The 24,112-nt window shown below is 31.8% G+C and overlaps 1 protein-coding gene across 12 annotated transcripts in view; it reads left to right on the top strand.

Moving 5' to 3' along the window:
* DPP10 (dipeptidyl peptidase like 10) overlaps positions 1-24,112 on the top strand; it is a 1,220,852-nt gene that overhangs the window by 893,375 nt on the left and 303,365 nt on the right. For all 12 annotated transcript variants that reach the window (XM_006921020.2, XM_025039378.1, XM_025039373.1 and 9 more), the window contains one exon: positions 17,014-17,108. In XM_006921020.2, coding sequence (XP_006921082.1) covers positions 17,014-17,108 — 95 coding nt within the window. The remainder of the gene's footprint in view (positions 1-17,013; positions 17,109-24,112) is intronic.

Raw genomic sequence — 24,112 nt, 5'->3', positions numbered from 1 at the left:
ATATATATATTTTTTTTTTAGTCAATAGCAATAAACTCAACTCCTAAAGGTATTCATTATTTATTTGAAATCCTATTCAACTTGATATCAGTTTAGACAAACTGGGACAGTTCCTCAAAATGTACTCCATTGTAGTCAAATGGCCCAACTGTTTTCTCTAAATGAAAGAAGCTTCCCTTGATGCTAGTCAAAGAGTGAGGGCTTCTTAACTCAGAATCAGATGCAAGCTTAATACCAACCTTCCATTCATCCCAATTACATTCTTGGAAGCCTATGAGGCTCATGGGGTAAACTTTTTAAAGCAATTATCAATATCGGCCAATTTTTCAGAATGGGCAAGAATAAACTTCCATGGCTCCAGGATTAGTTTTCTGTCTTTCAAGGTTCTCTCTGGCTGACTTCCATAGAGAATACGCAGGAGCATGAAGAGTGCAGTTTTATGAAACACGCAAGAGATTAACTCTGTATCTACTTAGATTATAAGAATTTTATCAGTCTAAATAAACTATTTAATGTTTTAGGGTGCTATTTTGGGGAGATATGGAAAACAGTTATTTTCCTGTGATATTTTATATATAGAACTATAGCTGTGTGTCCATGCATGAACATTATCTTGCAATGCTTGGAGTCTGGTCTATCATTGACTGCCTCATAAAACTATAGTGGAAGAAAGAGAGAAAGCATTTTACTAATGGGCTATAAGCTCGATAATAACCTAGAATTTTGGATTCCTAGTGGTCTGGTGTGTCTGTGTTAAGGCTGAAGTTTCTGTTAGCAGTAGAATTGGAATCAGGGTGCTATGAAATGATATTAAGTCCTTGAACCTAGGAATGGCTAAGTCCTGCCATTATCCAGCATTCCCTATATTTGTGACTTCAGATACATCATTATATAGGAAAATACAAATTATAAACACATACTACTCTATTATTCACTGAATTTCCATAACCACAAAAGTGAAATTCTTTCTTAAATTGCAGTAGATTTTTTTTTGAGGTTTAAGTGCAAGCATTCTTTCAAAAATCTAAATCTTAGCACCAGGGTGCTCTAAAAACTAAAGCAAAAATTTTATATGAGAAGAGAGGTGAGTGAGAAATCATAAGGGTCCACTTTCCTCTCAGTCAGGCTTTAATGGGTTCAACCCATGGAGGCAGGAATTAGAAAAAACACCAGAGACCATATGAAATTGTGCTTAGAAATTCAGCCACAGAGATTCTGGAAGCAAAAGAAATAGCCAGATCCTGACCATGGCCTTTGAACACAATGACCCCTCACATTGGTAATTATTCAACTAGGTTTATGCAAATATAGTTACCATATATGAAGTGCTCTCAAGAAGCTGATACAACTCTTTTCATAAATATAAATTATATTTGGTAATAAGTCCAAAACATAGTGTTCCACAGTTTTATGAGATATTAATAAATCTCCCATTACTAGAAAAAAAAGGTGGAAGTAATAACAATAAATTTTATGCAGAATATTTCATCATAGTAGGAAATCTGAATACCACTGCAGTAAGCATAAACAGGCAAATATGTTTAGCTTTGTTTAACAATTCCCTAAACTTTTTACCTATGTACCATTTTTAGTGAAATTTGTGTTACCATCCTTGAAGGACATTTTGCTGAATATAGACTTCTGACTTGAGATTGTTTTTTGGGGGGCACCTTACTATATCAGCCTATTTATTATCTTTTGTCTTCCAAAGTTTCTGTTGAGAATTCTGCTGATAATCTTATAAGAATCTATAAGATTGTGTGTGATGAGTTGCTTCTCTTGTGGCTTTCAATATTTTCTCTTGTCTTTGGCTTTTTGACAAGTGGATTATAAGGTTTTCAGTGAGTATCTTTGAGCTGGTCCTACTGAATTTTGAGATTCTTGAATGGAGGTTATCACCCATCCTTGCTGAGCTTCAAAGGTGGGTCTGTGTACACCAGTCAAGCAGTGATCCACTCCACTGTTTGCCAAATGCTACTGTACTGCTATTATCAGTTTATTAGAAGGTTCTGATGGCTGATGCTGACAAGGCTAAAAGAAGCAGTAGTATGCATCCTGCAGATCAGACATGGAGGTTTAAGCTCCTGAATTTGTCATGTTTAGACCTCAGTTATTTTCCATATTGGAAAACTGTGATGACGTTCAGGAGTGGTCTTTTCAGCTACTACCTGTGTTCTACAGGTCAGGACACCATTTAGTCCTGGACGAGGTGTGTGCTGGAAGGGAGGTGAGGTACTAGTGTACCCTGGAAAATCTATTTCAACTCTCAATGCCAAATTGTATTTAAAGTCTGTCTCCCATCAGAATTGTGGCTCTACCGTTCTCTTAATTATATAATGTTAGTCCAGTTCATTAAGTTTCTTGAGGCTAAATTTTCTTCTTATGTAAAAGGACCATTATTGTGAAAATTAAATGAAATAAGTATAAACACCTAAAAAATACCTTTTCTATTGTAAATGTTAATAAATATACATTTTCTTTGTTTTTTTGTTTGTTTGTTTGTTTGTTTTTAATGTACTGCATTATTTTATGTTACTGATTAGATTTTAGTTGCCTTTTTCTCCCCTTAATATTATCAGGCAACATGGTAAACATTTAAACATAGTTTATTGACTATTCTAACCATAGATTGAAAAATTGTGTGTATCTTGTAACTTGTTATATCAGAACACTTTGATAATGACAAAAAAAATAGTGCTTGTTTTCTATATCATATCTTAATCTGTGAACACAGTTATCTACCCCTTTATCGTATTTGTGCTTCCAGCTGTGCTCCAAAGGGAATGTGATAAAGGTAAAATGCAGGTGAAGTCATGCAGGAACTACAGATTGTGGCTCTTATCTGCTTAATGATGTGTACAGTTAAGTGTCAAATTAGAAAGAGGGACAGGAAGGTTCATCTTTTTGAAGCAGAAACATAATGTTCAGTGCAAAGACTTTCATATCATCATTTCTAAAAGATCACAGAGGACAGAAAAAGTGAAATAAAATGCTTAAGGAGAGACATCTGTTTTCTCTGATTCTTCAACTCACTTTAAACTTGGAGAAGCAAAGTAAAGTGACAATTTAACTCTTGTCTTTTGTAAAGCCTAGATCTTCAGTTCTTGCATAAAAGTGAACAAGCTGCCATCTGTGCAAAGTTAGCTTGAATTAAATACGATGTCGTGTATTAAAAAATCATATTTAGAGAACTGAAAAAAACCCAGAGTAATTTGAGTAAGATGAGAAATGTGAACTATTGACTGAGTTAGAAGATAAAGTGTGGAAATATTTGTCTGACTTATTTCACTTAGCATAATACCGTCTAGGTCCACCCATGTCATTGAAAATGATAATATTTTATTTTTTTATGGCTAAGTAGTATTCCATTGTGTATATGTACCACATCTTCTTTATCTAGTCATCTATTGATGGACACTTAGGTTGTTTCCATATCTTGCCTATTGTAAATAGTGCTGCAGTGAACATAGGGGTGCATATACCTTTTCAAATTATTATTTCACTTTTACGTGTAAGCTGCTGCATGCTTCACTTTGTCCATAGTAATTCTCTCATCAGTGTGTTCCCTCTAAAGAGCAGATGGAGCACTAGTACCCTGTGCCTCCCTGAACAGACTACTGTGGGTTAACTGAAGCTGTCTTGGAAACAGCTGTAGGGAAGATAGCTTATGTCATAACATAACTAAGGTATTGCTCATTCATTGGTTAATTATGACTAAGTAATTACTCTCTTAGCTTCATAAAGCAGATTCTTAAAGCCTGGAAGCCGAGTTGAAAGAGAAAATACATAGAGGGCCAGCTTAAGAAAGCAGTATAAGCACTGGTCATTATTTAAAAGATAGCCAGTGTTGCAGAAATTGGACTAGATTTGGAATCTTAATCCAGAAATTTTAGTTACTGATTCCTCATTGTGTTCACCTAACTTTCTGTGACCTTGTTTTTCCATTGATAAAATGAAAGGACAAGATTGCCTTTTTGGTTCCTCTCAGATCTTCAAAATATTTTGGAGCCAATTAGTTGTCAACTTTATTCTCAGGACTCTTTAATGGAAACAATGTATACACATTACTAATAAAGCAATTAGATAATCTAATATATCTATATGACTAATGTGTTAAATATTTGTAGTGTATTCATAATTTACTATGTGTAGAACCCTGCACTAATAAAAGTAAGGATGAGAAGGTATGAAGTAAGGGAAATGATATGCTGGCTCTTACAGATAGTGACCATAATACAAAAAACAAATGATTTTTATTTCCAAGATGGTGAAGAGTTTAGCTTTACTTTGAGTAGCTGGAACACATAACAGGTAAATAGCACATTTTTCTTTGTCTATTCCACAACAATTCTGGTTTCTTAGTCAAAAGACATCTAAAAAATGTTTTGTATTTTAAACTTTTGGCATGTCAGCCTTCTTCTCCTCTTTAGCCATCTTTGCCCTTTTTTCTTATTTTTTATTCTTTAATAACAACTTTATGAAGATAAAATTCACATGCCATAAAAATTCATGCTTTTAAAGTACAAGTCATTGGTTTTAGTATATTCACAGAGTTATCCCACCATCGTTATTATCTATGTACAATATGTTTTCATAACCCTTCAAAAGAAACCCAGTACTTATTAGCACTCACTTCCCATTCTCCTCTCCCGCCAGCCCATGGCGACCACTAATCTACATTCTATTTGTATGGAATTTTCTATTTGGATATTTCCTATATATTAAATTATACAATATATAGTTCTTAGACTAGCTTCTTTCAGTTAGATTGCTTTTTTGTATGTGGTGATTACACAATGCTCAAAAAAGGAAGATTTAGAGATTAATTCAATGATACACATAAATACCAACTATATACCAACTATATAGTTCTATTTTAAGTAATGTGGTAAATAAGGAAATTTGAATATTTCCTTCCAGAAATATACATGTACTTTTTAATGGCTAGTGACAATATCTCATAACAGTAAGGATGGAATAGAGGTCATGTGGAGAATAAAAAAAAATTCTAAATAAATCAGTATTGTTACCTCCATCATCAACAAACCCAAAGTCACTTACTGGACACATACTCTGTACAAGATATTGCATTTTTTTAACATTATATTACATTTTTTTTCATATTTCAGATGACAAAAGTAAGTGACAGGGATCGAGTGTAACTAGTAAAAAAATATGCTCGAGAGTTGAAGAGTCAGATTTCATCTTAAATCTCTAAAACATGTTTTCTTTTAATATACATATTATACTATATAGCTTATATATACATATATGCACTATATATACATATATAAACTATACATAAATTTTGTGTGTGTGTGTGTGTGTGTGTGTGTGTGTGTGTAAAAGGAATCATGATGAATGGGATGGGTAAACCTTGAACTTACTCATGATGTTTAGTATTCAAGAATTTAAGGTTTGTTTAAATCATGATCAGCGGTAGAATTGTGGTCTGTAATTTGAGGAAAATGACCACAATAATAAAAAGCACATTTTTTTTCATATTTCAGATGACAAAAGTAAGTGACAGGGATCGAGTGTAACTAGTAAAAAAATATGCTCGAGAGTTGAAGAGTCAGATTTCATCTTAAATCTCTAAAACATGTTTTCTTTTAATATACATATTATACTATATAGCTTATATATACATATATGCACTATATATACATATATAAACTATATATAAATTTTGTGTGTGTGTGTGTGTGTGTGTGTGTGTGTGTGTAAAAGGAATCATGATGAATGGGATGGGTAAACCTTGAACTTACTCATGATGTTTAGTATTCAAGAATTTAAGGTTTGTTTAAATCATGATCAGCGGTAGAATTGTGGTCTGTAATTTGAGGAAAATGACCACAATAATAAAAAGCACATTTACTGTGATAATGTTATAACACAAAATAATTGATTTTATATAGTATGTTTAGAGTTTATTCTTAGTGATGAGACTTGTTTGTAAATTCATTCTGGTTTCTTTTGGCAAATCTGATAACTCTTAACAACTCAACATGAGACCTAAAACTTTAGTGGATATTTATGATTTTTCCAATGCATACATCTACATCTCCTCAGTAGTCCCCGAATGATATGTTGCCAACAATGTTTTTCCCTATCTCAGGAGAATAAATTTCTGACTAGACATTCTGGAAAAAGCACATATGCTTCTTGGCAAGCTTCCCCAATGGGCCAAAAAAGTCTTATTATTTCAGTCAAAATAATTTCTTCTCTAGGGGAAGCATAACTTGATAATATGGCAGGACACCCAAAAAGCTAAAAAAATTTTCTCAGAATTTTAATAATTATTAAAATATATTTCCCTTTATGAATCTATTCTTCTGCTACCAAGTACTCATTACACACATACACATAGGCACACATGAATACACACAAATACACACTTATGACTTGTGCTGCACTTTCCTGTGTGATGAAATGCCAATATATGGTAAGTTTGGAGAGGCATTGTTTTCGTTATAAATGACATCATTAATAAAATCATTCATCATCCATGTACATACACTACGTAATAAATCTGTTGTCCGTTTTACTTAGACAATCTTGACTCTTTTCTAGTGTCCACAAAATAATTTATTTCCTAAAAATCAACACATACCCAACCCTCAGCAGGAGTAGGCATGAAATTTAGTCCTGTACCTGCGTATCCCCTAACAACCAGGCCAAGAATGCTTACCTGGCTCAATCAGAACCAATGAGAGCAGTGAATCTCTGACTGTGAATACTAGAAAGAAAATCTATTTTTTTTCTGTTGAGCTTGAAAGAGAGAGTCTGTAAGGTTTCCTTCTAGAAAGGCTACAGGTGCTATAGTCATCTTTTGATTGTAATAAAAAAGCCTGTCTGATGAGTGCCATTGCAAAGAAAACTGTAAGATAGTATTCATGCCCCTGATGACTTCATTTGAGCCCCTGCATCAAATTGTACCTGTAGCTGAAGGTACAATACAATCCTTTTTAGGTTAAGTCCATTTGGGTTGGGGCTTCTGATACTTGAAACAAAAATAGTCCTTTACTTTTCTCCCAGATCCTACCCTGAAATAGAAAATGGTAATAATGACTTATCCATGTATTCTTATCTGATCAATCTTCTTTTAAGAATATCAATTTGTATAATAGCTATTTATAGCTAAATAAGTTACGTCCCATCCTAGGCATATGACAGATATTATTAAATCCATTATAATACTCGGACTCATCAGCATTTTTCTATAATCATCTGAGTTTTTCTCATGAACTTTAACACTGTTTTTTTAAAAAGCTTTTATGTGCTTGAAAAGCAATTCATCCAAACTTAAAAAACAAAAGCCTATTGACTAAAGTTATTACCTCAATATATTAAACTTACCCATAGAACTAACTACAGTTTTCTGATACTGGTAATCATCTTATAAGTATTTTCATCTATTTTATATTTGTTATTCATCCCAGGTCTTATTGTCTTTGAGTATGTGAATTTTTAATCATTTCTTTTGTCACTTATTTCAATGTCGTTTCTATTTAAGTAAATGAAATACTTCTATTTTATTCAACCAACTCAATTTTCTATTCATTAAGTCTTATGGTTCAATTATATACTTTGTGGAGTGCAGTGATCAATTTGGTGTCTAGAGATTTAATTGAAAAGCATAGACATTGGTAAAGGTATACCATTATGCATTTGAAGAGTCACAACATCTGTTGTTTAGGTGTATAAATCAGTTTATCAGAAAACAAAATTATTCAGTGCTACTTTGTGAAACTATTCTCATGGCTACAGCACATGCATTTCCCTTTTTCTACATTTTAAGTATTGCTACTTTTTCTCTTCTATGTTTCCAATTGTCATCTTTCAATTTAGTTTTCTTTCTATATCATCAATTTGAGATAAACATTTAAGGCATTTGAAATAGCCAATGGAAAATTTTTAATGATTGGGTATAATGCCTAATTTAAAATTTTGAGAAGATAAAGGAATGAAAACCAACTGTGTGTTTTAAACACATTAAAATTTTCAGTTATTTTTTTTCTTGACATGTTAACATTATACAATTTTTTTTACAATGATATATATTACTATTTAATCAAAAAAGAAGCAAAACATCAGGGTTTTTTATTTCATATGTCATTTTCTTTTGTCATATTGAGTGTGCTGATGTTAAGCATGACTAGAAAAACATTTTCATAGGATAAGAAAATATATTTAAGGTGAGCTGGCCCTGATGTGCAAAGGTAATGGATTCGTCTGTCCATTTAACTGAAAGACCAATGGCAAGAAATTGTATCAGGACACAGCTTCATCAGATATATTAGAGAGTAAATACGTTTGTTAGTGAGACAATGCCCATAGTTAATAGAAATTTACTAAAGTACATGGACTGGCCAGGAAGGAACTAAGGAGAACAACAAAATAGCTAAATGATTAGTAGTTAAGTCTGCACATATAGATATTTAAATCATGGAATTCAGAGCTTCAAATGGTAGTCAATGATGCAGGTTGAAAGCACAAATTGACATGGTGAGTTAAGGTTTATTTTGAGTTTCTAATTAAAAAGTTGGATGAAAAATTATTTGATTTGAGATTAAGTTAGTGAAATGTCACTATGCACTTTAAGGCCATTTTATTAGTGATGTAGAAATTAATATTAAAATTAAAACCTTGAGAGAAAGGGGGAGATGTTTAGAAATGAGGAAGGTTAGCTTTTAAGTGAGTAGCTGTGAAGGATCTGAACTTTGACTCTACTTGAAAACTAACATCTATATAAACATGAGGCCTTTGAGTCAGAGACAGAGAGAGTTTATTACTCATGGCATTATACGAATCACCACCAGGCAATGTGATGAGGGCCAGATGATATCTTCAGATGAGTGAGGTGCCTTACAAGAGTGAAACCCCAAAATTAAATAACAAAGAAGCAAACAAACTCTCATCTTGTATGGGATTGCTAGTGACTTGCCCATCTCCAAAAGTATATTTGGAGGCTGAGATTAGCCTAGTTGAATCTTTTCAGAATGAGAAAAAAGAATGGTGACAAGTTAGTGTTTGACCAAAATAAAAACAAAATTAGAGGATAGAGGAGCAATTTAGATATATGCCTAGCCCTTTATTTTTTTCCTTTATATTTTGCAGTTTACATGGTACTTTAAAGAAAGTTCTATTTCTGCATGTGTCTCTGCAGTATAGTTGTCTAGACCTTTACAATAATGGAAACTCAACCAATGTTTATTTTCATTTTACATGAGACACTCAGTGAAGAGAAGGCATGGATCTATTTATGTCTTCCTTTTGCCTACTGACTTCAGTAGACTGGACCACAAGCAGAGATATTATGTGTCTGAAGTTAAGACAGTTTTTGGTAAAGCCCTAGTAATTTCTGAAGGCTTTAACTGAAGAAAGTTGAAAATCAGTTACAAGTGGTACTTATGCTACTACTGTACAAACAAACCTTCTTGTGAAAAGAGATTTTTGAAATTCTAGAGAGGGGTGTTTTATTTTCCTCTTATATGAACATTTTTAAAAATAATCTGAAGAATGAAATGATCATGTGAAAATTGCTGCTATTCATATTTTAGCTACAAATCAAAGAAACACCATTTAGTCGAGTAGCCATCATCTGCTCTATTATTGAGCCTGAAAAGGGCTCTATCACAGGAAGTGCCATTTATAGGATTGTCACTTTTTATGAATTATTGATAATTACTTACAGTTATGATGACTTTTAAATAAATATGACCTTTATTCTCGTTGCTTTTTACAAAAATGCATTCATTGTGTATACCTATCTTTATAATATTACCAGAAACTCAAATCATTTTAAGGAAAATACATTTCTCATGCCGAGTTAGAAAACAAAACTCTTTGAGTATATAGATATTTTGGGGATTAAAAGAACATTACAATGAAGTGGCTAACGTTTATAAATATAGAAAGTAAAAAATGTGTTCTTTGAATGAGGCAAACAATTAATAGTCTAACAGAGATGTCAGTAAACTTTTTCTTTAAAGGACTAGGTAATAAATATTTTAGGCTCTGTGAGCCATAATATCTCTGTTGCAAATATTTTAAATCTGCCATTGTAGTGCAAAAGCAGTCATAGGCATATGTAAATGAATAAATGTGGCTGCTGGCCAGACTTGGTGGATGAGAATTTGGACCACAGCCATTGCCAGAGTTTGTCAAATGCTGGTCTAGCATACTAAACTAACTCACTGTCTCCTGTCTCTCTCTCTCTTTCTCTCTCTCTCTCTCTCTCTCTCTCTTCTCTCTCTCTCTCTCTCTCTCTCATATCTCTATCTATCTTTATCTATCTCTATCTCTATCTACCTCTATCTCTAAGCAACTATCTATATAACAATATAATTTACATTATATTTAATTTATGTAAATTACTAAAAATCATAAGAAATATTTTATATTTTAATTAAATCAACATATATCATTTATATTAATTTAATTAGAATTAATTTACATTAACTTATAATATATAATTTTAATTTAATTTCAGAATATTATCAAAATAGTTTGCATAAGTTTAGATTTGCAAGTCTGTTTTAGAGAAAAATTATTCTGATCCTTGTTAAAATAGTAAGGAAGATTTCATATAAGAATAGAGAAAAGACTATTGCCAACAGGGTGAGAGGGACTGAACTCAATTCTGAATACAGCAAAGATTCCTGAGGATTTATAGCAAAGGAGCAGAGTGAGGGGAGCAGTGGATGGAAATTACTAAACTGACTTAGCAGGATTCTTGCTAAAAGCAAACCAAGGCCGAGGCCTAATTGAGAAGAGAGACTGAAGGAACCTAGCTAAATTTCAGTCAAAGAGGGAGTCTTTGTCAGTAGTGCTAAATGTATTTCTAAATGAAGTTATAACAGTGAAAAAAGTAAAATATGAATGATAAAAGTAGTAGAAAGACTTAATCTTATAGCAGAGAAAAATATTTGTTGAGATTCTCCTTCAATGGGATAAGTGCCATATTATATATACTGTAGAAGTTACAAACTGCTGAATACTGGTTACCCCAAAACACTAATGAAATAACCTATTAAACATGATAAAGCACAGCTGAGTTTATTGCTCACTTTGGTAAAGGAGATCACTGTCTTGACTGAGAATGAGAAACGTACCAATAGGGAAGAGCAATTGAGGGATGCTTGTATGTTTTTTTGGATCTAGTTTGACAGGTATTTCAATAAGAAGTGTTGTTAAGGATTGGGAGACATATGTGTTGTAGGAGTTTAGAATTAGTGAATTTAGGGAAGTTAGGGTTTGGGAGAGACTCTTAAATAGTGCAGTCATTTGGTTGAGCTATATATTGTTCTGAGAAAGAGATATTTATTTAGTGACCATTAGTTGAGTAGTCCATTTTTCAAGTAAGTGGGCTTTCAGAAAGTTCTTGAAAAAAAAAAAAAACGATGAGGTTATTTGCAGTGTCATCTCCCTAGTCAGAATTTCCTGAAATATTATAGTCATAATATGGCAGACAGTTGAATTATAAACTCATATTAATGTAGACAGTTAGACGTTTGTATGTGTATAGTTTCAGTTCTGAAAGTAACAAGAAATAAGTGCTTTCTTGAGTTTATAAAGGAATTGAAAACCCAAACAAACACATCAAAACTAAGTATAAATGGACAGTAAAATTTTTGAAAGGAATTATATGATTGTATAGTAAAGGACTTGTATAGGAATTCAGAAAAGAGAAAAATTGAGTGAGGACTTTAGAAGTTTTAGGAATTTAACAATGCTTTGAAAAAGATGAAAAATCTGGATAGTACCTGGGCATTTATTTATTAGTGGGTGTCATAATCAAAACTGAGTGGGAATGAAGTCTGAGCTATGTGGACAACTCTAAACAACAGATGATTTGGACTATTTTATAGGGTGTAGGGAGACAATAACTATGGAAGTATATGTTGAAGCCACACAGAAATTAACCTAAGTTTCAGTCTTTGATTTTAAATTTTATTATTAAGGAATCATGAGTCTTTCTGGAACATATAAGAAAATACCAAGTGTTATGTAGAATGTGTTAAACTGTAATGGGAGTAAACTAGAGGCATAGTGAACATAAAAAAAAAAACAAAAACAAAAACAACAACAAAAAAACAAACAAAACAAAAACCTTTAAGTGAGAAGTTTTAAAGAATATTAATATATGAAATGAAGAGATAGAGGAGGTATAATATATATGTATGTGCATATATGTGTGTATTCTTAAACTTTTAACTCAAATCCTGACCTCTCCCATATGTCAGTTTTATATTTCCAACTCTATGTTAGGTGACATAAATGTCTTGCTAGTACGTAAAACTCAGTATACTAAAATTAAACTTTTTATATTTTTGGCTACACTCTCCCTCAGTGTTTTATATCTATATGAAATTTTAAGAGAATACACACTAAAGTTGTAATGCAGGGAGTTATGGAGAATAACATGTATGGCAGACACATAGAATAAGGCAAAACCCCATATACAGAAGGTTTGTTGAGGCGTATTGTGAAAGGAAAAATCCTGGGGGAGAGCAAAAGAACAGAATGAAAATGATTATTATCATTAATAATATAGAAAAGAAATATATACACCATGAAAAGTACAATGAGTTGGCAAGAGATAGCAGAAATCAAAGATATTTACGCACTTAGAGCATATTGATTTGCTTACAAAACAGCTTTTGTTTTGCTAAGGAGAAAGATCATCTCTTTCCACAAGTCTGGGGAGAAAGAACAGTGTATATAGAGCAAGATTTTGAGATAGACAAATAGAACAATAAATGCATTTCTGGTGGCCTCAATTTTCTTTGGTAAATATATGGAGCTTGGGGCTCTTTAAAAAGTGAAGAAAGTTTTGCATAGTTGTGAGCCATGTTTTAGAAGAGATGAGTGAGGGACCTGTTGTGTTTCAATTATAATTAACTCAGTATTCTAGATTTACCACTAATATGTTTAATTAATTTTCAAATCTTAACTTGATATTTAACAAATCCTCCCTAAATTCATTTGAGCATTTTCTGCGATATTCATTTCATGATTTTGTTTCACCGTTTTAAAAAAATGCTCACTTTAGTTTTTGAGTGTAAACTTTTTAAAAAATTTATGTTATAGAATTTTTATTTTAGATATACCAAAAATTGATTTAAAAAAATGAAGATCATATTTAGATTAAATTGTCACAAATAATTGATTTTTTCCACTTTTTGAAAACTCTTCCTGTAGATAAATGATAGAGCGATAGATGATAGATTAATTTTGAAACATTAAGAGGAAATTATGCCAAAATTAAATGCCTGCTTATATTACTAAAATCATCAACAGTAACCAATAAGGTGACTTTTTAGTAATATACATGACAGGTGAATTTTGTCAACCGTCAGCTTCCTAGAAAACCTGTAAAATAACTCATTAAGAAAAGCTGAGATTATTACCTATTGCAATCATGGATGACAACATTTTGATAGTCTCAGAATGTCCAGAAGAAGATGATGGCAGGGTTGGGGAGAGATAGGTATAGCGCTGGGGGTCTAGGATTGAGTGATTAAGACAGGTCTTTCAATGAGCTCTGGTTGGAGGTGGGCACGTTTCATGATGTAATAGATTAAGGTTGGTGGACACAGAGAGGTAAGCATCTCTAAGTCAGTATTAAGTAAACAGTTGTTTGATAATTAAGAAATTTGCTCAGTTTTAAGAAGATATGTTTTAGATGAATAAATTTTCAGCCAGTTCCTGAAAAAAAAGAGTTTCTATACTGATTTACAAACTTATTTTCATGGTCAAGAATTTTCAGCAACTAAAAGTAAAATCTTATGGATATAGGCTGGTAATTGTTCTTGGTCCTGAGTGTTGACATGGATGCAGAGGATTCAGTTCTCAATTTCAATAGCAAATTGAGAACTGTAATATGAAATGCTTTACTAGTTGCTTTGTGTGAAAGAACTATAAAATAAAAGGTTATATTTACCTAAAAGATCTTAAACTAAGATACATTACTATGTTTTTACTTTTGTTAGAAAAAGGAATTGGACAGAAATGACAATAATAATCATTTAAGGTAACAGACACCAAAAATGTATTCTTGGAGCTCAGGATGGAGAGGCTAGACAGTATGCATTTTACTATACCTTTTCATTAAAAAACAAAAACAAAAACAAAATAAACAACTGACTAAATCGAATATGTGTTCAGAATAATTGATTCTTAGTCTTCATTGAGCTTACTCTTCATTGAAAAAGGAAGAAAGATTATTTAATCAAAGTACTGTATAGACTTTCACAATACTGTGTTTTAAGTATGTTTCAAGTACACCTACCTTAATCTTCCTGTGTTAATACACTTTATTCATTGATCTGATTCACTCATATTTCATTACCTAATATTAAACAAAGTATGGAGTGACAGTTTTGAAATATAGTTCCAGGAAGTAATTTATTAATGCAATAATGGGAGTTTCGAAACTGGGAGATTCCACTAGTGATTATAAATCAAATAGTAGAATAGGAGACCCAGAAGACTAGAAAAAATTTAAGAAGAATTAATAATGGCAGATATTAGATGCTTTTAAAATAATTTATGCAGAAATCTGTATTAAATATTAAATTAGAGACTTACACTTGAATTAAAAAACAATGTCTCCTACTAATGCAACATTGACAGTCTAATAGTAAAACTTATAGAAATGTAAATCTATAAATCTCAAATTCTGGATGTTTTTCAAGTCTGAATAATGATTTAACAAAATTTACTTAAAAAATTAAATGCAGTACTTATTTTCTCAAACAAGCTTCACTTCCTTCTACTTTGGCTCTAAGGGAAATAAAAACTATTTTCTTTTTATTCCACCCCTAATACAATCTATCACCTGCCTAGGGATTTTTCTTTCCTCATGGGGCCATGTGTTACTCTTTCTCTTCTATTAAAAAGAGACCACCATTCACACTAAAATTGCTCTCTAAGCTCTTCTTTCTCACTAAGCCACAGACTTCATTCCTATTTAGAATTCTGCAGTGTGCTTATTTCCTGAGAGATGAACCCCTCTTCGAGTGACTTTGCTATACTTATCTCCATGGTGAAGTAGAAGAGGGGAAATCCTCTTTCTCCTAATTTATTGTTAAACTATTACGATAATGATTTGTTAAAGCATATTTTTTTTTTCTCTTCTTGCTAATCTTTGATGATGATGTTCATTAATATCAAGAAGTGATATACAGGATTGAGGCTGTGAAGAAAAATAACAGAGGGGATTAGTTGGGGTTGGACAATTGATTCAAACAGACATTAATTGAGATCAGGAAGACAGGAGACCAGAATCAGCTAACAAGACTAAATGAGTAACATTTAGTTGACAGGCGATGCCACTGAGCTGTGATCATAAACTATGACTAGAAAAGGAATCTAGGAAAGGAATATGAATCAAAATAAATATTTATTATTTGTATAAACTTGTTATTTATTCAACATCACTAGAAAGGACAACAGGTAAAGTTAATGACAAAAAGAACTCATTTTATTTATAGCTGATAAAAGACATCCAGAAGGTGTTACAAGGCCTTATTTTAAAGATCACATAGGACTGTCTTTTAGTCCATATAGTCTGCTTCAGGAAGTAACTTGGAAATATTTCTTTGTCTTTTTTCTCTTTTCTTAAAACACTGTTTGTTTTTCCTTATTCCCCAGACCACAGTTCTAACTTGTCACTGTCCCCATGCGATTAAGTTCAAAAAGAACTATTGGCCTTCTGTGCCATCTTTGACTCTATAGGAGAGTCATATTGGACTCTTGGTCTTCTGATTGAAACACAAACAAAAAGAAAAACAAGTTTTATTTTTTCTGGTATTGATTGCTTCTCATCATAGGAGTTCTAGTGTTACTGTTTATAATAAAGGAATAACTAGAGAACAGGTCAGAAAATCTTGCTCTGCCAAAGTGTCAGACATGTCTATATCATGTTCATAACCCCTCATGCAATGCTTGTTTACTGTTGTACAGATGAAGACATTAGGTTCTGATAGATTGGAAATTATATAACTTTATTATGAAGAGTGGACCAAATCCTCTTTAATATTGCCTTTCTTCCAAGAATAGGCAGGGATTTGGGAGGTAAAATGCCATGGAAAGATTAGTGGATAAAACTGGAAAGGAGGTTAATATTATATTAAAAAAAACTCATGACTGCTTTTATTTGTGTATCCTTCCTTTTACACACACACACACACACACACACACACACACACACACTTGTGAGTATCTGACAGTTTTTCGTCATGTTGATATTTTTAGTCTGAGGTATTCTTTTTTATTTTTTATTTTTTTTGAGATATTCTTAAGATGATTTAATTTCCTTATGAGTGTGATTGAATTTAGCTCAAAAATTTATAAAATCAACAGCTGTCCAGAAGCAATTTGATTATTTTAAATGAAGACATCATTTTTCTAAAGTTTAGAAGTAGATACAATGGCATGCTACCAGTTTCAGAGATTTTGATCTGTGATCATACAATACATAAAATACTGGAGACAAAATTCTCAACCAAAAAGAGAAATAGGTTAAATAGCAATTGAGTGGTGGTAGGACTGGTTACATAAAAAGCTCTGCATGAGGGTGATTCAATATGAGTAGCCTTAGAATTGTGTAGTTATGGTTAACTGGCAGCCCTTTCTGCAAGTTTAACTAGATCATTAATCAGTAACAGCTTAAATAAGAAACTGGAGGCACTTGTCTTTGTTCCTTCTTCGTCATCTCAGAATGGGCAACCAATTCTTCATATTTTAATTAATTTTCATTTGTTAGACTAAATCTGAGTGACCTTCTCACTAACCTTTTTCATTGCACAATAGATCATGTGCTAGGAGGACTTCCTGATCACTGAAGAGGATTAATGTGAGCCAAGTATAGAAATCTGCTCAGGTTACTAAAGGCTAACAATATTCATTCTAACATGTCTGTTTATTATTCACCTTTTCTCCTCTACAGTTATTTTATTACCTACTCAATGTGTTTGTCTATTATTAATATCTTTGTTGTTGCAGATACAGATGTGGTGTATAAAAGCGAGAATGGACATGTCATTAAACTGAATCTAGAAACAAATGCTACCACATTGTTATTGGAAAACACAACTTTTGTAAGTAATGGATAATTAATTACTTTATGCATGTCAGTATTGTTTAGAATGCTCTTTAGGTGTACATAACTTTCCTTTTTTCATCTCTATCACTTGCAAAGCGCTTCAGGTATAAAGTTAGGGCTAGAATATCTTTAGAATCAGTATACTATTGATAGAAAACACCATGTAACATCTGCTTCATTTTTTCCTCTTTTTTAGTAAATGAGTAAATATTTCCAGTAATAACAATTTCTTACAATGGGTATTTCTTCCAACATTTTTTATGTATTATTAGTCATACAAATGCTAAGATTTTTTTTAAATAGCTAGTCTAACACAACTTGTCATTAATTTTTTCTTTCCCTTCACTTTTCATTCTTTCTGACTTTTGAATTTTGTTATGGATTTCCAGATCAAGCAGAAGACAGCTTTTCTAAAACTGGCTTTTTGTTGGAGTTGATGTGTTTTACTTTTATAATTTAAGATTCTATCACTATGATTTTCCCACTCCAGAATCATTAGGTAACCTAACAATGTCCAGAAAACTGAATATATTTACTTAGCTCTTACAAAGGAATATAAACTTTGTCTTTCTGGTGAACTGAGTTTCCTTAAGGTTATTTTTAGCTATGATTACCTATTGAGTAAGTTATAATGAATTAACTTTTGCAAATATTTAAAATATAGCTATCAAACATCACTGAAAAACAACATACAGGGTTTTGCTCACTGTTTTATGTAAGCAAAAGTTCAATATATTGCTTTTTAGACAAGTTCATGATGCAGAGAAAACATAGTACAAGGCCTCAGATCTTCTACACAAATTAAAGCAATGAGCAAATCATTAGATACTTTTGGAATATGTTTTAAATAAAAGTAGCTGATGATTTGTTCATTGGAATCAACATTTAGACTTCACGTGTAGTATAGAATGGCCAGGCAGAAGAGATGGACTTGACTCATCTGTTGTTTAGTGTTTTTATATATTAAGAGAAAATGGTCATTATAAATCACAAAGTGACTATATAGATATATATTAGGCAAAATTAAATCAACCAGCTTATGTACTTGAGCAATTAGGTTATTAACTAACAGAGAATAATGACATTTTTGTTTTTAAACTAATTGGGTAATTCACCGATATTAAAAGAATACCTATTCTGAATGCAGCTCTTTAAAGCACTTGTGGAATGCTGAGTATATGTAAGTTACTTTGCTCACTTTCTAATATGATTTTCCTTAGGGGAGATAATACTTACCCTCATGAAAAAGTTTAATAAACAGTATAGAGCAGAACCTATTTTTTTCTTAATTGGATGATCCTCAGGGATACTAGAGAAAAGGCTAAAAAATTACTGAGAGTTGCAGAAATCAATAAAAAAGAAGCCATCAATAAAAGATAGGACAGGATGCAAAAAGCAGACATTGGTAATGATGAGAAGATATGCTAATTGTTTGCTGAGTAAAGTCAATGTGAATCGATTTTTGATAAAATTAAAGAAAAAAACTAAATGCATTTTCAATTTTGTTTTCTTTGTCATAAAGTATCACTTTTATTTTTTGGCAGGTGGGATGGAGTATAGGCCTCTAATAGCCAAGCACTTAAGTTGGATATAGACATTCAGTACCTCCATGACCGTTTGTTTTATGACTGTTCCTTAATGATCATTCCCTTACACAAATGGTCAAAAATTATTTATTTATTTATTTTCCCATCAAATATTCCTTATTTTTTTTAGAATCTATGATACATTCCCTCTCCAAAAAAACTTTTTGATTATTATTCCATTATTTCAATTTTATTATTGGCACTTCACACCATCCCCACCTCATCTCATTGTACTTTTCTTTATATGCTGATTAATGCCATTTTATCTTTGTGCCTGTATGTTTAATCTTTTTAAATCCTTTTAAGGTCTTTTCGATTCTTTTCTATGTAGTCTATGACTCTTAATTACCACAGAGTCATATTTAGCAAATATTCTAATTTAATGATCTTCTAAGATTCATAGACTCCCTAAAGCCATTTATCTCAAACACAGACAATTAAGCAATTTGTAAGTCCTAGAGGTATCAGAATTCAATGGAGGAGTAGGCAGATAAGTGTGGCCAATATTTGCCACCAGTTAACCCAAAACTGCAGACAAAAATACAAATTACCTATCTTGATAATTTCAGAGGAACTTATTTAATCATTCCCTCTCAACTCCAAGATAGTATTATTAAATACAGTGGTATTATTATATTAGGCTAAAGTCTTGATTAATGTTCTCTCTGAAGCCATTCTGTTGGGGAGTGGAGGTGGATCTCTTTTCAGACCATAGCAATTTTATTTATACTGCAGTTATTTTCATTGAGCAATTATCAATATTTCAATTATAATTACACTAATTGGATTAGATCACTATAAACAGCTTTGTAATAAAAATGTGAAGTCAAATAAAAAAAAGACATTATTGATAAAAATATAACAGAATAGCCTACTAGTAATAAGACATATTTTTCTAAAATATGACTGTCAATTTATTTAAAAATTAAAATAACATCACATTGTCATTTCCCTGCTTAAACATATTTTAAATATGAATAGTGGGTACTTTTAGCTTCATAATCATAATCATGGTTAGCAGACTCTGTGAATAACAATAATAGGCATGACTGTCAAAAATAAAACAAAAATAAATCTTCTTTTTGAAATAAATGTGTTAAGGCATTCTTTAGGATTGACCATAGGTGGATTTCTAATGAAGGAGGAAATTAAAGGGTATATAACTTTTAGAAGAGAAGTTACATGAAAGAAGTGATTTAGTCTCAAAACTGTTCTTAATGATTTCTAAGTGTTTAGAAATGTTATCTCTTAAAGCCAGAACTATTTCTAACAAAAACTCACTCACAATGATATAATGAGGAAAATGTTTCATAAGTATTATCTGTACTCTTTCTGCTATCAGTAAACTGAATATCACCAATTGTCTTGGCAGAAAACACCAGCAGCTCTAAATAGTTCTACTGAATCACTTTTTGATATTAAAAAAGGAATTGGAAATATGAATCCAAGCCATGTGCTTAAATGTTGTTAAAGTTACTGGAAAAAAAAAAAAAAAACCAGCAAAAGCGTGCATGCGCCAATATGGGATGGGATAACTGATAGATAAGCATCTTACATCTCTTAGATTCTGAAAATCTGTAAGCTTTTAAAAACATGCTATATAAATAGCCTAAAACAAAGTGTGGAAATTCATATATGGCAGCAGAATGAGTCCAAGGAATATGTTAGCTACACATTTTTTGGTCCAACTATATATTTATAGGTCATTATAAAACAGATTTGACTAGAACCAGGGAATATTTGTTGATTTACCATGGGTTGAGATAGCATTTGTTGGCTTATAAGCCATTGCTGTATTTTTGTTTATTTTTTATTCGTTCTGCTACTGTTTGTACTGCCAAGGAACTTATTTTCTGATTCATGTTTGAGGAAATAGGTTCCCTATGAAAAATTATAGCACAAGTAAAGTCACCTAAAATTTCACCTTTTAAAATTTGAAATAAAGAAAAGTTATCACATTTATTTGAATGGCCAAGTGGCCTCACATGCTGGTTATAATCATGGAAAATTTGTTAAGTTTTAATTATCTGGCCTTTGCAGTATATGTCAGTACCCCAGTAGTGACTGGCATCAGTAGTGTAGTGAATATTGATTAACCAGTGAAGTCACAGAAACTGTATTGTACACTTATTCATGTTGCTGTGTACATGACAGTATAGTTTCTTTCTTTTCCTAGACTAGTTTTTCTCAGTAAGGGGTGCTTTTGCCCCTAGAAGACATTTGGCTACTCTGCAGACATTCTTGATTCCTATGGCTAGAGGTGAGGAGTATGCCATGGGAGTCCAGTAAGTAGAAGTCAGGGATGCCAGGAAGCTTTCTACAGTGCATAAGGTTGCTCCTCACAGCAAAGTATTATCCAGCTGAAAATGTCAGTTGTGCAAAGTTTGAGAAGTCCTGTTCTAGCCTGAGATACAAGGGAAACCATGTGATGGTTAGAAGATAGTTTTCTCAAGGGTTTAAAGTAATAGCTCTTCAATGAGTAATCATCAGGGAAGATCTTAAATTGTGGCTTCTGGTTTTCTTATCTCAAGAAAGCTTTCTTTCTTTTTTCTTTTTCTTTTTCTTTCTTCTTCTTCCCTTTTTAATGCACAACCCTGCAAAGAAGACCAGCATATATGAGTCACTTGGCCTTGAATTCCTCTCCTTTGGATAGTGTGGGCTACAGCCAAAAGTGTGACCCAGTTTTCTTATAGTTTTCTAAGGATATTTCTAATTGAGACATTTTTTTGTTCAGATAAGCTAACATTACTTTTTGACTATTGTCAATTCCTTTGACCAGGAAGCAAATGTTCTTCTGTAAGTTAGAGAATAAAAACTGATGACCATTGGGGATTTCAGCCAACATAATTATTTTCACTTGCACACCTTGTTTATAAATAATTAAATTCAATCATCTTTAGATTGGGTATATCTCTCCCCTTCCCAGTAGCAATCACCACTCCCTATTTTAAGATACTTTCATATTTCTTTCACTTTTATTATTCATCTTGAAAATATAAAGATAATTTTACTGTTATATCATTCATTTTGAACATGATTATTATATTTATTTGTATTATTTAGATAATCTTCAACTCAATAATCAAAGAAAGACCTAACTTTATTTGTGCCATCTATGTAGAAATAAAGTAACATGTTTATCAGCAAAGACTGAAATATTTCTTTTATATTTATTTACTTAGGAAAGAAAATATTGACTCTACTATGAATATTTAACTCATTTAAAGTTTTCTGTAAGTTAGATGAATGTGAAAATGAATTTTAGCATAGTTTTAAAAGTGATGGTCATCAAAACAGGAAAATTAGAAAAATTCTGATCCTTACCCTGGAAATTTACTTAGGTGTAAATTTAAAATGTGAGAAGAGGTTTGCTTGTCTATATATGTTTGAAAGTGTGAATGATTACTCTTATCATTCCATACAGTTATTGAGGCAGTTCTCCTTAGAGAGAAAGGCTTTAAAAAAGACAACTCCATATTATGTTTCACCCTAAATTACCATTGTGAAAGATATAGGAAGCAAATTTATTCACTGGGACCATTATCTCAGATGGTATAACCATTCTTATCCTCAATAGTATAAATTATTGCTAATAAAACTATATCAACAGCTATATAAATCATTACACAGATTCTTGAGTAAGTCATTCTTGAGAGAAACCAAAATTACCTAATATATCTAAAGATCTCATTTAGATAAGAATAAAACACTGACATAAATATTACTTTTTTATTAGACATCACTTACTTGACCATTTGGACAGAGTTTGTTTCAATCTTGTCAGATTTATTCTCTTAAATATGTGCAATAAAATTATAACAATTCCAGTATTCCCTTCTTTAAAGATTCTTATTTTGTCTCCTTGGAAATGTAAGTTGCTTTAGTGTGTGTCAGGTGGGATGATTGAAGCTTACAGGTGGCCATATTTGTAGCATTTGATTACAATTGTTTTTAAATTTGGCTTCCTGAGAGGTCAGTGCTCTGGACTGTATCCATGATTAATCAGTCCATTTTGACTAACTCAAGGCTAGTTATATGTCTTTGAGCATTTGATAGATATTTCTGCCTTTCATTTTCTTTCTGAAAGATTTTATACTTAGATATCTCCCAGTCATGGAGAGCCAGTTAAAAATTTAAAAATACATAGATTCTATTAATTTATGGTGGAATTTAGATAAACAAAGTATGTTTTCAAGAGAACTTTGAAGGTTTTTAGAGTTGATGACATAGAGATATCTGTTACTGTTTTTTTTTTTTCCCCCCCCTTTTTGGAATTTGATCTGTGCAGCTTTGTTGATAAAGAACCATGCATCAGCAGATTATAATTTATCTATACTACAGAGTACAGATTTTTTTCTAAGTATAATAAAAATAGATTAGTATTTTAGTTTGCTTATGGATCATGTATGAGTATTCAAAGAGGTTTAATTTTCAGCAAATATTAAATGGTAATGGCAGCACATTATAGAGCTTGAAAGCATTCTCCCTATCTCTCACTTTAGTTTAAATAAAAAGAAATTGAAACCCAGAGAAATAAAGTGATTTGATGCATCTAGTGTAATCTTGAGACTAGAGTACACATTTCTTGATTCAATCTATAATTGCTTTTAATATATTTAGATGAGTATTCCATTCAAAATCCATTTTAAATAAATATAAAATATTATTCAATATTTTATGTTTAAAAAGTTTGTGCATTTATTTATTTCTTAAATATTTTACAAAAGATACTTAAATTGAACATACATGTGTTTATATGTATGTATATATACATTATTTATGATTTTACATATATAAAATATATATATTATATATATATATATCAAATATATAAATATTTAAAATTTTACCACCAACTAATCAAAATAAAAGCACTAGCCAATGAATGGAAAAGATAAAAAAAGGCAAATGTGGTTTAAATGGTTTGGTTACCTTAACTTGGCTTAAATTAGATATTTCAATGACTACCGCCTAGGTCATCATTCTTTCCATGCACACATTTTCAGTTTTTGTGGGGATATGCCTAAGTGAACAAAGAGAAACAACCCTGGCAGCATCTCTCTCTCTCTCTCTGTCTCTCTCTATCTCTAACTGACTCTCTCTCTCTCTCTCTCTCACGCGCGCACACACACACACACTTTTATCAACAAGTCGCACACCACTCTGCTTTTCCTCTCTTCTTTTCCATGATAGATCTGTCTGAAATAATCTTATTTCACTTTATGTTCTTCCTTCTTTTAAAATCTTGCAGAGTTTTTCATCTTTATAATTTTTCTGCATCATTGCTGAAATGACTCTTGTGTCTTAGTTTGTTAATTTGTTTGCGAACTGCTTCTTGAGACCCTGCTATGTGTCAGATAATATTGCAGGTTATGGGGATACATGGTGAACAATGCAGTCTTGTTAAGCCAAC

Source organism: Pteropus alecto, unplaced genomic scaffold (genome assembly GCF_000325575.1).
Source record: "Pteropus alecto unplaced genomic scaffold, ASM32557v1 scaffold3, whole genome shotgun sequence".
NCBI classification, from domain to species: domain Eukaryota; kingdom Metazoa; phylum Chordata; class Mammalia; order Chiroptera; family Pteropodidae; genus Pteropus; species Pteropus alecto.
The sequence above is the reverse complement of the archived record's forward strand: the minus strand, read 5'-3'. Positions and strand labels throughout refer to the sequence as shown.